The 17257-nt window shown below is 45.4% G+C and overlaps 1 protein-coding gene across 2 annotated transcripts in view; it reads left to right on the top strand.

Annotated features, from left to right (window-relative positions):
• The window catches only part of LOC133348547 (FYVE, RhoGEF and PH domain-containing protein 4-like), a 51178-nt gene extending 34029 nt beyond the window's left edge, over positions 1 to 17149 (top strand). For both annotated transcript variants that reach the window (XM_061561422.1, XM_061561421.1), the window contains 11 exons: positions 808 to 946; positions 2585 to 2643; positions 2973 to 3119; positions 3883 to 3975; positions 5158 to 5237; positions 5794 to 5824; positions 6570 to 6659; positions 7058 to 7183; positions 13228 to 13386; positions 14584 to 14727; positions 15370 to 17149. In XM_061561422.1, coding sequence (XP_061417406.1) covers positions 808 to 946; positions 2585 to 2643; positions 2973 to 3119; positions 3883 to 3975; positions 5158 to 5237; positions 5794 to 5824; positions 6570 to 6659; positions 7058 to 7183; positions 13228 to 13386; positions 14584 to 14727; positions 15370 to 15891 — 1590 coding nt within the window. In that variant the 3' untranslated portion in view covers positions 15892 to 17149. The remainder of the gene's footprint in view (positions 1 to 807; positions 947 to 2584; positions 2644 to 2972; positions 3120 to 3882; positions 3976 to 5157; positions 5238 to 5793; positions 5825 to 6569; positions 6660 to 7057; positions 7184 to 13227; positions 13387 to 14583; positions 14728 to 15369) is intronic.
• The last annotated feature ends 108 nt before the right edge of the window (positions 17150 to 17257 follow it).

Raw genomic sequence — 17257 nt, 5'->3', positions numbered from 1 at the left:
GTGCAGTGCCTTAACAACTGCGTCACGGCTCCACCCAGTGTACATATTGTACACATAAGTCATGAGTATTGGATTGACAGACAAGTCAATGCCTAATTATGAGCGTTATGACCGATGAATCGACATGTCTTATTGGTTCTTTCGGTAAAGTCAAGTAGAAGAGAAATAATAAAAATAAAACATAATAAAATACAATTCTCACGACGTTTCGGCCACAACGCAAGCAGCCGTCCTCTTCACCTGAGGACGCCTGCTTGCGTTGTGGCCGAAACGTCGTGAGAATTGTATTTTATTATGTTAAATATTTATTATTTTATTATTTCTCTTCTACTTGACTTTACCGAAAGAACCAAGAAGACGAATCCCTGCAGTCACGAAAGCTTTAAATCGGAATTGACATGTGGTTACATGTGCTCATCCCGCTGTACACGCGTGTGCATGCCTGTGTGGGGAGCCGGGGGCGCAGCGGTTCGTGCACTACGCTATTAAGCCGGCGACCCGAGTTCAATTCCCGCTCGCAGCCAACATTGTTGATGATTATCTGAACCGGTCCAGGGCCTCCCCTAGATCGACTCAGCCTTAAATAAGTACCTGGTGCAGTGTGTAAACATCAGCACTGGGGAGATACATGCCTCTGCATGTGGTGTCGGCCACCCTTACCCTAGTATCCCTTGCCGCTCTTCATAGGTGCTCGCAAACAACACTTACCCCAACAGTCTGCTAAAGGCTACACGGGGGATATTTGTCTGTGTGTGCCATGTGCTGCTGCTGCTGCTTCTTTTATACCCCACCTGCATGCGCGTTTAGATGCAGAAAGAGAGTGGCTGCCTGAGTCTGCAGCACCACATGCTGGAGCCCGTGCAGAGGATCCCACGATACGAGCTGCTACTCAAGGACTACCTGCGCAGGCTGCCACTCGACTCGCCCGACCGCGGGGATGCCCAGAGTACGAGCCCCTCCCCCCCCCCCCCCGGCTCGTGTGACTCGACTTAGCCCCCATCAGCGGGTGGTAGAGTGGTGGCACAGTGGTGACACTTGTTCCTCCACAGCAAGCAGCGCCTGGGTTGGATTCTCGACTCGGTTGCCTTTCTGTGTCTATGTTCTCCCCTTGTTCTGCATGGGGTTCCTCCGGGCGCTCCGGTTTCTTCCCTTAGTTACGTTTTTATTTAACTGGTATTGTCCAGACATTCCAACGTGAAAAATTACCTGCAAATGACTGAATTGGGATTACACGCAGCGATATTGTCCCCGACTGTAAAAAACATTTGGTAGGACCCTCCTGCAAAATAGTCTTGAGACTGAGTGAGGCTTTCCTGAGTAAACAGGTGTAATAGGGTCACGTTCATGAAGCGCTCTCAGCATGATGAACGCCATGGGTTCGTGACAAAAATAGTATAGTTAACTCTCGGTTACATGTGCATGGATTGACCATGCACTTGAAAAAACTAATATTTTTCTGATTGTGCTGGTTTAATTATTAGCTGCTCCTTACTCAGTCACTCAGCATGCATCTCACCACCAACGTGGATAAGTATATTCATTACTTTAAGAGGCAATAAAAACCGACCCAATTTACTTCTTCACCCTACATAGGTAAATTGTAATTGTGTGGCAATTGGAATTGAATGTGTATACAGAAGAAAAGAATGCACGTTGCACAAATAAATATCTAAAAAGAATGTACCTTGTATTCACCTATAAAAGCCTCACTAAATATCAAGACTCTTTTTCACGAGGGTCTTGCTTGGGGATGTTTGCATAATACAATATGGCACGTGGTAGCAAACCAGAGTAGTTAGGATATAAACCCACACATATAAGGGAGTAACACTCAAATCTCTGCATAATTACACTGAAGACATTATTGTTGTACTACCATCTGGCCACCTTGCAGCCTAAGCCTACAACACCTGGAATTCCCATGCAGAAACCCATCCAAATACTGAACAGGCTTAAAATCTGCTTAGCTTCCCAAAGTTGACAAGATTAGGCGCATTCAGTGTCATCGAGTCATGTTTAGTGATCGTGGAATACGCGACTGTAATTGGGATAGAGGCCTTCTGGAGGGATTTGCGAATTGCCAGATCTAATGATGCAGCTCATGCTTAATATTCTACATCTGCAGATTATTATTTCAGACTGGCTGTACCTGTGATGTCCAGTGCATACCATTCTACACTAACCTGCTGGTTTACCTGCTGAACACTATGGGCACCTTGTGATGGTGCCGCGGTGGTGAATGAACTCACCTGGTACCCAGCAAGTCGTGGGTTCGATCCCGGCCCTGACACCTTTATATTTGCAGTTTGCACGTTCTCCCCGTGGTCGCGTGTATTTTTCTCCAGGTTTTCCGGTTTTCCCCGCCACATTTAGAAACGTGCCTTTAAAGTAATTGGTTGCTCTAAATCTGCACATGATAAGCCACTTCATCGAGCTATATCATGTGTGGCCAGGTCACTTGTGAAAAAGAGCTATGTAGCTCAGTGGGCCTTACCTGCTAAAATAAAAATAGCAGCTATAGATGCTATCTTTGCATGTAGACATTGTGTAAATACAAATTGTAATTTGTGCTTTGTCTGCCCAGAGTCCCTCGACATCATCTCGACTGCAGCCAATCACTCAAACGCTGCCATCCGCAAGATGGTAGGTGGTGTGCAACTCACATTCTCAACCCCAAAAAGTAATTCTCTGACAGAAGGTTTGCTCTGATACACAAGTGATGCTCTGATAGTCTATTAAGAATTTCACTGTGGGGTGACCAGGGGGTTTATGGGTCAGAGTGATGAGCCAGCATCACGAAAATCTGAATTGTTCAGCCACTTGTGATAACACTCCATTCTCGAGGGTAGCGAGTTTTATGGTAACCAAGGCTGGTCACCAATGAATAGATTTTTAAAAAACATCATGTGAAATTTGGTTTTGTACTTTATTTTGGCTAAATTCCCACTGTGACAAAGACCGTTTTGTTCCAGGAAAAAGTGAAGATACTGCTGGACATCTACGAGAAGCTGGACGGAGAGGTGGACATCGTTAACCCCAGCAATGAGCTGCTTAAAGAGGGCCCCATTCTCAAGCTGTCTGCCCGCAACGGAGCGCAGCAAGAGAGGTACCTGTTCTTGGTAAGGTGCCCCTGCTAAGTAACAACATCACCATTGAATAAAAAAAAATCACGCGTCACTCGTCATTACATCTCGAATCGTAAATGGTTAGGAAGCTTTCTTAACATATCCGTCTATATTGAGGTATTTTCAACGAAAAAACAAACCTTAATCTTAAGCCGATGTTTCAAAGTCACTTGTGAAATCGTTGCTCAGCGTGCATGTAATGGACCAAAACTAATGTGATGCCTACAACCCTAAACCTCGTAAATCATCGTGCGTGGCTGTGATATGGGTTCAATCCCAGGATCTCAGCAGTGCCACTATCAGGGAATGTGTCTGCGTTTCCCCAGCACTGAATATTCGGGGAACGACTAATATTAATTTACACCCGTTCACTGCTCCAATCCCCGAGTGAGCCAGCCAGCTCTTAAGTATGTCCGCTCGTATGTTAATTAACATGTCTAATAATATGCGTTTGAGTTGTATACGTGGTATGTAATGGGTTCACGGGACCTCTGCAGCTGCTAATGGTCCCTATATCGACTGCAGTGGAATAAATAAAGGTTAATTGATTTGGGACCCTGAATCGCAACAATTCATTTAATTGCAAGGGGGGAGAGGGGTGAATTGTTACACAACAAAGCAGGAAATTGCATCGTCTGTAAATGTATGTCTCGTGATCGATCTGATGTTACGTTACTGAGATGACCAATACACGGCTCAATCCGTCTGCACCCTGCTGATGCTGCAGCTCATCCTGATGGTGCTGTCTGTTTTGCAGTTCAATAGCATGCTGCTGTACTGCGCACCCAAGATCAGGCTGATGGGACAGAAATTCAGCGTCCGCTCCAGGATTGATGTCATGGGCATGAAGGTATATGTTCAGTTTAATCCTTTGCTCCTTGGCACACAGACATACACCCAACCACACGAATCAAACCCAGGCCTTCCATTTGAAGACCAGATGTGCTGTCACAGCACAATGCTGGCACTTACTGGCTCAAGCCTCCAAGGTTCCAATGATCGTAGAAATGGGTTTGGTGGCCTAGGAACAACCGACTTGTGTTCCAGGATTAACAGCACAGTGTGGGTCGATGTCCCAACACTGCATCACACTAACTCTTCCTGCCCCATTGCACTCCTCTCCCTACCCTCCAGCAAGAGGACAGTGATTTTTTTAAATGCTAGGTTGTGATAATTCAAGCCAAAATGTGTTATTTTTTAGTAGTTTTTCATGAGGCTTTTTTAAATAAAAAAACCTGATCCTGAAGTTGAACTATGTGAAGGTGTTGACCCTGTGATGTCATCACTGGTTTCGAAAGCAGCCCAGCCCAGGTAATAGCATGCGGCTACACCATTAAAGAAACCTGCCGGGCCCCCTTGGTGTGGGGTCAGCCCAGCAAGGTTGCCATGCGAACTGGGGCTTTGCCTGCGAGCTCGATTTGCAAATCGAGCCAGAACCCTTCGCTATGATCTTGGAAACACAGCATTGGTCACAAGTGAAACACTATGAGGCTAAGTTGATTGGACACTATTTGTCATACCATTCGCATGGATCACAGCGACCTGGAAGAAACTGACGAGTGACAAATTAACCCCTGCACAAGATCGTATGTATGTATGTTAAACTTCTTTCCCACTGTACGTAGCCAACCGTGCTAATTGGGGGTGCAGGGGAAGGACAACAAACTAAACATAAAACGAATTTATTTATAACCGCGGTTTCAATCTCGGTTTAAAAGCGCATTACTCCAGCAGATTCCTAATATCAAAAGGAAGAGCACTCTAAACGGCCGCAGAAAGTTCGCAATGCAGTGACCATCTTTGTTCGATGGCCAGCCAAAAGCCGCTGTGAGGATGACCGCAGCTCCGCTTGATGTTTTATCCTTCTTGATGAGATCAGGAAGGTATTGTGGTTCATTTGTGGCAAGCACTGTATGTTTAATGAGTGGGACCGTACATATAATAGAACACGATTGAATGCAGCTACCGGCACCTCCACCCTCCCCGAGCCCTCATCATGCATTCAAGGCCGGTGTCGATGTGTCGCCCGCAGGTCACCGACATAAAACGGCATGAGGCGGTCCCCGTATTCCAAGTGTGCGGCACGCAGAGGGCCCTGGAGCTTCGGGCGAGGTGTGTTCAGTGTGGTCCACTCTCGGTGCATTGCACGTGCACGCTCCCGGAGATATTGGCAGGGACTGTCGATCTCGATGGAGACTAAAGACACGCACGGCACTTTTGTCAATCCACGCCGTGCGGGTCTTGGGGGTTATTTGACCATACTTCAATACGCTGGTCGGTTGTGGGGTTTGGTGAAGGTGGGCAACAGACTTTGAAGCAGAGTGCAGTGCAACAATTGATTTTCACTGTCCTCTGCTGAGAACGCAGTCCGTCAGCCTGTAACGCTTGCTATGTGCATCGTGGTTGCTCATGCAAGGGCTATGCTATGCAGGCTGGATCTTGCATAGTTTCAGAGATCTGAAGATATCGGGTACATTCCAGGTACATTGGTCACAACAATGTGTGTGTAAAGAGATGGATAATGATTAAGAGATACACCCTCTGTGCTATTGTAGATGAACTTTTGTTTGGCCATACCACCATGACATCATGCCACTGATAGTCAGCATGCAATGTTTGGAATGCAGGCCGGAATGTGAAATCATTACTTCATGTTTTTGCTTCACAGGAGCGAGAAAGAAAAACATGAATGGATTGAGGTATCTAAAAATATTTTAACTATTGAACCCTCGTTGATTTTCAGTTGTTGGTCAACTGCTGGAAAAAATATTCTCGATTCCTTGTCAGTCATGGAGTTGTTTAACCATACTTCACCATGCCGGTGAGTGCGGGTCGGTAAAATGGGGGCCCAAGACTGGTTGCGATTTAAGCCGCAACCGATGTTAGCCGTAGAATCGAACTAAGGTCTCCGGGTTGCTAGCACAGTGTGCTCACCACTATGCCACTGCCCCGCCTCCTCAATTACTGATTATGTTCAGTAGCTCTTTAATCATGCGGTATATTTGCAAAAATCATGTCACTGATATGTGTCTCAAAATAGCCCTCGTCTCTTGGTCAAAGACGGATAAGGGTCATATCGAGGCTGTGTGCATTTACTTCTGCAGTATTTTTATATGATGACATCTTATTCTTCATATATTTTGAAACATGTATTTTTCAATCTTCATTACACGAATGAGATTGTTTTACATGAACAATGAGATCAATTTCTTGGTTCTTTCGGTAAAGTCACGTAGAAGGGAAACAATAAAATAATAAAAATATTAAACAATAAAATTCTCACGACGTTTCGACTGCAACACAAGCAATCATCATCAGGTATGAAATCCACACCTGATGATGATGTTTAAGAATGCAGAGCAGGAAATTGCACTCGGATGGATATTGCGGGCCTGCACGACCTGTTGATCACTGACACCTGTTGTCACTCTTGTGCACTGCCAGGCCATCGAGAAAGCCATCGTGACTTACAATGAAAAGCTGGAAACATTCAATTGCTTCAGGAAGGACAGCACACACGAGGATGACCTACCGGTTTGTCATTCAAGTAGTCATTTTAAAATGTAACTGTCGTTGCTCTCTGCTCTGAAGGCGGACCATTGGCTGAAACATCAGCCTACTCTGCTTTTACACTATTGTGTTAATGTCAAATATTGTGTTTGTTTAGTTGTCATTTATAATTAAGAATGAGGTATGAGAAGTGGAAGAAAAGTGTTCAGAATAAAATGCCGTTGTGCTATTTTTTTGTACTCGACTTGTTTATATCGCATTGCACCGGTCGTGAGGGTTACTATTTTCAACAATAAATAAGCATGGTTATTTCGGTTTTCCTTGCTGTGCTGGGCTGAATATGAGCTCACTCCTAGCACACGCTCCAGCATTCTGCGTGGGGTACTCGAAGGAGCTTTGCCATTGTGTATCTTTGTCTGCAGGTCGGCCAGCTGGGTAAGCGGGCTCCCGTGTGGATTCGCGACGCCAACGTGACCATGTGCATGCGCTGTGGGGAACTCTTCCACCCCATCACGCGCCGTCGTCACCACTGCCGCGCCTGTGGCTACGTGAGTTCTCCCCCCCACCCCCCCCCCCCCCGTTGTGCCACTGTGATGTGCTCTGGGTTCACCACCACTGTTAAGCGTGCTGCCTCGGTTCTAGAACTGGACGTGGACCCAGAGACTGTGTTCCCATGGCAACTCTATAAACTATGAACAATTTTTATTTTACCAGGTAAGGCCCACTGAGCTATATAGCTCAGTGGGCCTTATTATTGTAACTGCAATATAAAATCATATGAACAATGCTGTTCAAATAACTTTCATTAAAAATAGGCTACTTTGTCTCAAATATTATAACATTAATCATTAACAGCCTTTTGTCAATTCACTGCCTGATGAATGCTTCCCCAGACCCTGTCGGTCATGAGAGTTATTTAACCATACTTCACCACGCTGGTCAATGAGGGTTTGTGAAGTAGGGCTCCCGAGAACTTCTTCACGCATCACTTGCCACTGACGTTAGCCATAGCCAGGAACCAGGAGGGTGACGAGGATAAAGAGTGCAGTGCATTACCCAGTGCACCAATGCTCTATCCGAATGGGCTCTTAACTGGTTGTAAAGGCCACCCATCGAACTATCTGTCGATAAAAGTGAACAGCAATGAGAGCGTTGTACATGTTATAAACTATTTAAAACTATAAACAATTTTCTTTTTTACCAAGTAAAGCCCACTGAGCTATTTCGCTCAATTTCAGAAGTAATCTGGCCACAAATGATAGCTCAACGAAGTGGCTTATCATGTGGAAATTGATAGCAGCCAAATACTCTAAATGCATGTTTCTAAATATTAATATACAAAAGTGGAAAATTACAAAAATTACAGATTTAACTTAAAATACACAAAAAAGTGGATAAAACGACCCGTAAATAAGCAAAGTTCTTATATAAGCAATGCATCATTACGTTACACTGGTAAGACTAAGAGCATGTTCTGATACTGACAAACTACTTCAGATATAAGCAGACTCGCTCCAAAGGGGTGTGCTGATATACAACTTCTGCTCTATTCTCAACTAATCCATGCCTGCGTTAAAATATCAATAAAACCACTTTATTTTTAAATCCTTTATATTAAGTTCGCTTGCTTGCTTGCTTGCGTGCTTGCTTGCTTGCTTACGACCGTGCAAACCTTTCGGTCGTTTTTTAACCCATTTCCCGTGATCCAATCGAGCTGACATTTTGCACACAGACTCGTTGTGCGAGACAATTAATGTTCGTGAAATTTTTTTTCCAAAATTTTACACTGTTTAGGGAAAACAAATTAAATATTTAATTACCAATTGTTTAATACTGGCAGACAATCATCTGACCCATAGGTGGCAGCCATCTCAAGCCAGAGGAACGAAAGGACTCTAGCCGCCACGCATATAAAGGATTTAGAGTGAAAAACTTTGTTTTTACGGGTTATACTTATTCAATGTCACTTCCATACCCACAGCCCCAACGGCCACAGAGGAGGGGGGAGGGGATAGGGGGGCCAGCACTCGGACACAGACCCAAGGGCTGACGCTGGGCCGGTACCTGACTGGTACTGATCCGGTAAAGTTCAGTTCCGCCTGGTCACTATGACGCGGCACCGCTCTGCCACGTGCTCTGCTCGTATTTTATTACTCGTTTAGTTTGTGCGTCTGCGCCGAGCCAGGAAGCGGCTTCATTGATTGCAGATTGCAGCAGCGTCCTCTTGCACTATTGTCACTGCGTACTCTTTGCCGGCGCTGACCTTACTCTTTGGTTCTTTCGGTAAAGTCACGTATAAAGAGAAAATAATAAATTAAATACTAGCATACGACGTTTCGATTGCAACACAAGCAATCGTCATCAGGTATAAATGAAATAGAAACACAAATCTAGTATGATAATTGGTTCTTTACCCTTCTATCTGGCAACAAAACTGACACCTTTTTGCAAGGAGTCATGTTTGCATAGACCGCAATACCTGCAGTCATAAATACAAACAAAAGACATAACTCTGATGATGTGCACTGTCCTTGAAGTTGATTGGTCCACACCCGAGACAGCTTTCCTTCGAGCCTAGTCTCATATGGGTTGGACCAGATGACGCCAAAAGGCGCACAACTCAAGGACAATGCACCATCAGAGTATGAGAGCTCGGGGCAAGCATCTACACTATGGGGACCTCATTTGCCAGTAAAAATATGATAATTGGTTCTTTACCCTTCTATCTGGCAACAAAACTGACACCTTTTTGCAAGGAGTCATGTTTGCATAGACCGCAATACCTGCAGTCATAAATACAAACAAAAGACATAACTCTGATGATGTGCACTGTCCTTGAAGTTGATTGGTCCACACCCGAGACAGCTTTCCTTCGAGCCTAGTCTCATATGGGTTGGACCAGATGACGCCAAAAGGCGCACAACTCAAGGACAATGCACCATCAGAGTATGAGAGCTCGGGGCAAGCATCTACACTATGGGGACCTCATTTGCCAGTAAAAATATGATAATTGGTTCTTTACCCTTCTATCTGGCAACAAAACTGACACCTTTTTGCAAGGAGTCATGTTTGCATAGACCGCAATACCTGCAGTCATAAATACAAACAAAAGACATAACTCTGATGATGTGCACTGTCCTTGAAGTTGATTGGTCCACACCCGAGACAGCTTTCCTTCGAGCCTAGTCTCATATGGGTTGGACCAGATGACGCCAAAAGGCGCACAACTCAAGGACAATGCACCATCAGAGTATGAGAGCTCGGGGCAAGCATCTACACTATGGGGACCTCATTTGCCAGTAAAAATATGATAATTGGTTCTTTACCCTTCTATCTGGCAACAAAACTGACACCTTTTTTGCAAGGAGTCATGTTTGCATAGACCGCAATACCTGCAGTCATAAATACAAACAAAAGACATAACTTCAAGGACAGTGCACATCATCAGAGTTATGTCTTTTGTTTGTATTTATGACTGCAGGTATTGCGGTCTATGCAAACATGACTCCTTGCAAAAAGGTGTCAGTTTTGTTGCCAGATAGAAGGGTAAAGAACCAATTATCATATTTTTACTGGCAAATGAGGTCCCCATAGTGTAGATGCTTGCCCCGAGCTCTCATACTCTGATGGTGCATTGTCCTTGAGTTGTGCGCCTTTTGGCGTCATCTGGTCCAACCCATATGAGACTAGGCTCGAAGGAAAGCTGTCTCGGGTGTGGACCAATCAACTTCAAGGACAGTGCACATCATCAGAGTTATGTCTTTTGTTTGTATTTATGACTGCAGGTATTGCGGTCTATGCAAACATGACTCCTTGCAAAAAGGTGTCAGTTTTGTTGCCAGATAGAAGGGTAAAGAACCAATTATCATATTTTTACTGGCAAATGAGGTCCCCATAGTGTAGATGCTTGCCCCGAGCTCTCATACTCTGATGGTGCATTGTCCTTGAGTTGTGCGCCTTTTGGCGTCATCTGGTCCAACCCATATGAGACTAGGCTCGAAGGAAAGCTGTCTCGGGTGTGGACCAATCAACTTCAAGGACAGTGCACATCATCAGAGTTATGTCTTTTGTTTGTATTTATGACTGCAGGTATTGCGGTCTATGCAAACATGACTCCTTGCAAAAAGGTGTCAGTTTTGTTGCCAGATAGAAGGGTAAAGAACCAATTATCATATTTTTACTGGCAAATGAGGTCCCCATAGTGTAGATGCTTGCCCCGAGCTCTCATACTCTGATGGTGCATTGTCCTTGAGTTGTGCGCCTTTTGGCGTCATCTGGTCCAACCCATATGAGACTAGGCTCGAAGGAAAGCTGTCTCGGGTGTGGACCAATCAACTTCAAGGACAGTGCACATCATCAGAGTTATGTCTTTTGTTTGTATTTATGACTGCAGGTATTGCGGTCTATGCAAACATGACTCCTTGCAAAAAGGTGTCAGTTTTGTTGCCAGATAGAAGGGTAAAGAACCAATTATCATATTTTTACTGGCAAATGAGGTCCCCATAGTGTAGATGCTTGCCCCGAGCTCTCATACTCTGATGGTGCATTGTCCTTGAGTTGTGCGCCTTTTGGCGTCATCTGGTCCAACCCATATGAGACTAGGCTCGAAGGAAAGCTGTCTCGGGTGTGGACCAATCAACTTCAAGGATAGTGCACATCATCAGAGTTATGTCTTTTGTTTGTATTTATGACTGCAGGTATTGCGGTCTATGCAAACATGACTCCTTGCAAAAAGGTGTCAGTTTTGTTGCCAGATAGAAGGGTAAAGAACCAATTATCATATTTTTACTGGCAAATGAGGTCCCCATAGTGTAGATGCTTGCCCCGAGCTCCCATACTCTGATGGTGCATTGTCCTTGAGTTGTGCGCCTTTTGGCGTCATCTGGTCCAACCCATATGAGACTAGGCTCGAAGGAAAGCTGTCTCGGGTGTGGACCAATCAACTTCAAGGACAGTGCACATCATCAGAGTTATGTCTTTTGTTTGTATTTATGACTGCAGGTATTGCGGTCTATGCAAACATGACTCCTTGCAAAAAGGTGTCAGTTTTGTTGCCAGATAGAAGGGTAAAGAACCAATTATCATATTTTTACTGGCAAATGAGGTCCCCATAGTGTAGATGCTTGCCCCGAGCTCTCATACTCTGATGGTGCATTGTCCTTGAGTTGTGCGCCTTTTGGCGTCATCTGGTCCAACCCATATGAGACTAGGCTCGAAGGAAAGCTGTCTCGGGTGTGGACCAATCAACTTCAAGGACAGTGCACATCATCAGAGTTATGTCTTTTGTTTGTATTTATGACTGCAGGTATTGCGGTCTATGCAAACATGACTCCTTGCAAAAAGGTGTCAGTTTTGTTGCCAGATAGAAGGGTAAAGAACCAATTATCATATTTTTACTGGCAAATGAGGTCCCCATAGTGTAGATGCTTGCCCCGAGCTCTCATACTCTGATGGTGCATTGTCCTTGAGTTGTGCGCCTTTTGGCGTCATCTGGTCCAACCCATATGAGACTAGGCTCGAAGGAAAGCTGTCTCGGGTGTGGACCAATCAACTTCAAGGACAGTGCACATCATCAGAGTTATGTCTTTTGTTTGTATTTATGACTGCAGGTATTGCGGTCTATGCAAACATGACTCCTTGCAAAAAGGTGTCAGTTTTGTTGCCAGATAGAAGGGTAAAGAACCAATTATCATATTTTTACTGGCAAATGAGGTCCCCATAGTGTAGATGCTTGCCCCGAGCTCTCATACTCTGATGGTGCATTGTCCTTGAGTTGTGCGCCTTTTGGCGTCATCTGGTCCAACCCATATGAGACTAGGCTCGAAGGAAAGCTGTCTCGGGTGTGGACCAATCAACTTCAAGGACAGTGCACATCATCAGAGTTATGTCTTTTGTTTGTATTTATGACTGCAGGTATTGCGGTCTATGCAAACATGACTCCTTGCAAAAAGGTGTCAGTTTTGTTGCCAGATAGAAGGGTAAAGAACCAATTATCATATTTTTACTGGCAAATGAGGTCCCCATAGTGTAGACAAATCTAGTATACTTAGAAATGTAATGTAATACAACAGAGAGTCGGATAACATAACAGTCAACACCCTACCTGGTTTATTACGTTCTTCCTGAGAATGCTAAATTTGAGAGATAAAACACAGAACCAGAGACATATAGACAGACATATAAGTGGAGACAGATATCAACAGAGATACATAGGCACACAGAGAAACCACGCCTCTGTGTCGAGGCCTTAAACAGAGAGAGGGGGCGGGGGCGGGGGCGGAGAGAGAGGGAGGGGTTAGAGAAATTAGCATGTCAATGAGTGGCACGCTGAAATAAGGTTGTAAAAATGAGGAGACAGGGAGAGAGGCACACTGAATTAAATAACCTCGCAAAATTTGCGCTGACCTTGTTACTCTCTCGCCAAGTCTGGCTCTTGTTGACTCTATGGGCTGTTTGAACTGAACAGCTGGTTACAGGTTTGAGGTGGTCGAGTCTTGTCAGCTGTAGCCACCCGCTGCCTATGGTGGCGACGCACACCGAGATGCCGATGATAGTGATGCGCCCTCATCGCCCACGCTGGCTGCTCCTGCAGGTGGTGTGCTGGAAATGCTCCGACTTCAAGACCGAGCTGGAGTACGAGCCCGGGAAATTCAACCGCGTGTGCACCGAGTGTAACCAAATCCTGTCCGCACGGGGGAACCGGTGCGAGGTGGACACCACCCCCAAGGAGAAGAGCAAGAATGTCCTGCAGGTAAGGCAGCTCTCTCCTCTCCTGGGCAACATTGACAAAGTGAAGTGCCAGGCAACGAGAAAACGCCGAACTCCACACTGCTGCATCGCCCTCGGTCATGCTGACCGGGTGGTTCGGGAGTTTAGGCCACTGAGCAGGCAGCACTGAGATCCAGGGTTTGAATCTCAGATTAGCACGGTTGGCTGTGTACGGTGCGAAAGAAGTTCAACATATATACATATCAGCCGCTTGTGATTGAACTGGGTTCTCAAGTGTGGCGATTCATATTCTTGGTTCTTTCGGTAAAGTCATCGCGTAGAAGGTAAATAATAAAATAATAAAAATAAAACAATAAACTTCTCACGACGTTTCGATTGCAACACAAGCAATCATCATCAGGTGTGACTGCAGAGATTAATTTTCTTGGGTCTTTCGGTAAAGTCACGTGACTTTACCAAAAGAACCAAGAATATAAACGGCTGTTGTAAGCACCATAACCACGGGTCTTCATTAATGTACGCATATGTCCAAAAAACATAACCTGCAGCCTTCCTATTGCCTATATTTCACCTCTGCGGAGGTAAAATGGAGACTTTAAAATAAGTATAAATAATGTGTTTAATATTTTGATTTGTAAGGAAAAAAACCCAATAAGATTCTACTTTTCACAAAATATATGTAGGAATTGGAAAATCCAAACATTTACTTTCCCATAGTTGGCATTATCAACAACTGTCTCCCTGTCCGAGGGTGTAGCAGTTGCTCATGAGTTCAGAAATTGCACTATGAACCCAGCAGCATGAGATAAATTCTCCCAGCCACGGCTAAAACAAGTGGCGAGTGGTATTTGCATCGGATCTGTGTAACCCCTTCACCAACCCCTCACTGACCAGCATAGTGAAGTGCGGTCAGACAACCCCCATGACTTGACATGGCATGGGGAGACCTTCGTCCAGTAGATGATTGACAAGGGCAGTCTAAATAAAATCTCCCTTTCCAACAAACTGATAACATTTTTGCGGCAGAATCATAATTCTAATTATGTACCTCTTGGTGGTGGCTCAACAAGCAACGTGCGATGCTGATTCCAAAGCCTGGTCATCTTCTCGTCTGCACTGAGCCAAGGCTCGCTTCACTGCAAAGAATTCCCTGTTTCGTCCGTGTGGCAACTACGTGGTGAATAGTGCCCGCACTCACGCGCAGCGCCTCGCTTTTCAGCGCCAAGGAGCCGAGATGTCGGACAACAGCATCATGCGCAGCTTCCTGAACTACACAGAGAACAGCGGACGTGGATGGAAGAAAGCCTGGTTCGTCATCCCCACGAGCGAACCCCTCGTTCTCTACCTGTACAAAGCCCCGCAGGTGAGCGCAACGGACACGTGACAATTCACCTCCCCCGGACGTTCGATGCATTGTTATGGATCGGTTTAGCAACCAACCCGTTTGTGCCGTCTCATTTGTATTGTCCGTCTTTGAACGTTCAGTCCCCCTATTTACTCTCATTCGTTACATACATGGAATCTTCACAATTCGATTCAAGTTGAAAAACGTTATTTTGGTACGAACAGTTTTGATGAACCCAGATCCCTTGGGGCTTACAATGGAGCAGTGAAACATTGAAATACATCTGAACAATGTGAAATATTATTTCAGTTTACATAAACTGTTGGCCCGAGGGTGGCACATTGATTAGCACGCTGCACTTTGAACCCAGTTACCCGAGTTTGATTCCCAGCCGTGGCTAACATCAGTGTCAAGTGACATCCAATCTGGTCATGGGTTCCCCTGCAGCACCAACCATCACTGAGCGGCGTGGCGAACTACCGTCAAGCACCCCCCAATACCACCCTTGCATAGCGTGTCCTTCATCTAAATGTGGATTGTGAAAGGTCTATCAATCATTATTTAATTTTCCATAAACTATACCCCTTAAATACTGTGTAAAACTGTGCAGTGGCTCAGAGCTGGCGCTAACCTTCTCTACCATCACCACCATCACCACAGGATGTGAAGGCGCAAGCCACATTCCCGCTGCCGGGGTACGAGGTGTGCCCCGTTGAACCGGCGGACAACATCGAGGCGCAGCATGCGTTTAAGATGGTGCAGTCGCGCCGCACCCTCTACTTTGCCGCCGAGAGCCAGAAGTTGATGCGGCATTGGCTGCAGGTGCTCATCCCGGCTGCACTCGGCAAGGAAACGCTGCTGAGCCCCACACGCTGCCTGTCCCCGATCGGTGACGGCAACTTGCAAGCGCTGGACACCGTAGACGCCACCGATTGCCTCTCACCGGGGCCTTTTTCGCCAGGGTTCCTTTCTCCGTGCCCTCTTTCTCCAGAGCCCCTTTCTCCGTGGCCCCTTTCTCCAGGGCCTCTTTCGCCTTCCTGGGACTCTCCTGGCCTGCAGCACCCTCCTCCCTTCGTGTCTGGTGACTCTGTCGACACGGTGGACTCCAGCTTGCCCGATGACGCACTTTTGGCCGATGCACAGGACGATTACGACTCGCCCGCTACCGTCTTGTGCGTGTAGATTTTGGCGGAAATGTTTCACACTCCGCATTTATGGCGTGGGATAGTCACCTCCACTGCAAACACGTGTGATTACTACTGCTGCTGCAATGGATTTTCTGTCTGTCCTGTACGGCTATCGAATGTGCTTTCGAGTTGTGCCGTGTTGTTGTTCGGCACGATGTCTGACATTTCGCTGCATGTGCTGGGAGCTTGAATTAATTTCCCGAAAAAGCTACCGGCACCGGGAAGCAACATGGCAGACATCTCTCCGAACAACACACGGCACACCCAGAAAACACGTGCGAGAGTTGCATGCTTTGTTTTCATTTTACTCCGAGAATGTTTTTGTTATGCTTCTGGGCTCGCTTGTGAAGAGGAAAGAGGCGTCGCAGATTGTGGTGCCAGAATGAATGGTGATAGATTGTTGTTGTGCGTCAATGCTTACGCATGTATGTATGTAAATGGGCGTCAATGTATGCGTCAATGTATGTATGTTGAACTTATTTAGCACCGTACGTATCCAGCCGTGCTACTCTTGAGTTGCGACCGGCTTATAATCGTACTGCACATCGGGTGCAAGTGCTGTTAGCAAGCACCTAGTAAGGCCGGCACAGTAGAGCCTTGCTGTGTGCATGCAGGTATATGCACATGTACACACATTCGGCACACCAAAAAATATTGTTATAGTAACTAGGCTTGGCACTTTGCATTGACAGCATCATAATTGTGCTTAATTATCAGTATGACCTTAAGTGATCTATAATTCCTTTCCTCATAAGTGAAATGCAATGGTCATGATCGACAGCCAAATGGCTTCTGCTTTATGTCACCCACAGCACATTTAGCAGTCAATGATCCATGTAAATACAATGAATTATGTTCACAAATACACGTGGCTTAAAAGGTACCGCAGCTGGTTCTAAGGATCCTCGTTTTCTTTCAGTCTTTGAATACTGAAACTGTTAATGCTGTAAAGCACAATTATTTAAACGTTTTACTGAGAGTAATAATGAGTATTTTTTTTTGTAAAAGCCTTATTTTAAATATTGTAAACCATTTTATATCCCTGTACTGTTCTATCGTTAGCTGGAGTGCAGCTTGGGTAAGGGTGTCAAGTATTGGGCATGGGTGCCTTGTAATCTTAGCAGCAAAGGTAATGTACATAGAGCATCTCCAAACAACGTTGCTTAATGCCTACTGTAATTTAGCTGCGGACGCAAATCTGCGCTTCGTGTAATTTATGTGCTTTGAGGGCAACAATAAAATATTAATCTCAATTGCGCACGCAGAATGTCATCTCTTTCCATCGTCAAGAGATCCGCAAAGCCATGTATGGGGCTGCACTGATAAGAGGTTTGTTGCATGAGCAAAATCGGAAACGCACT

This window comes from Lethenteron reissneri, chromosome 27, assembly GCF_015708825.2.
Source record: "Lethenteron reissneri isolate LAM-NWPU_2019-01 chromosome 27, ASM1570882v1, whole genome shotgun sequence".
Taxonomy (NCBI): domain Eukaryota; kingdom Metazoa; phylum Chordata; class Hyperoartia; order Petromyzontiformes; family Petromyzontidae; genus Lethenteron; species Lethenteron reissneri.
Note: the sequence above shows the minus strand (reverse complement) of the source record. Positions and strands in the feature narration are given on the sequence as shown.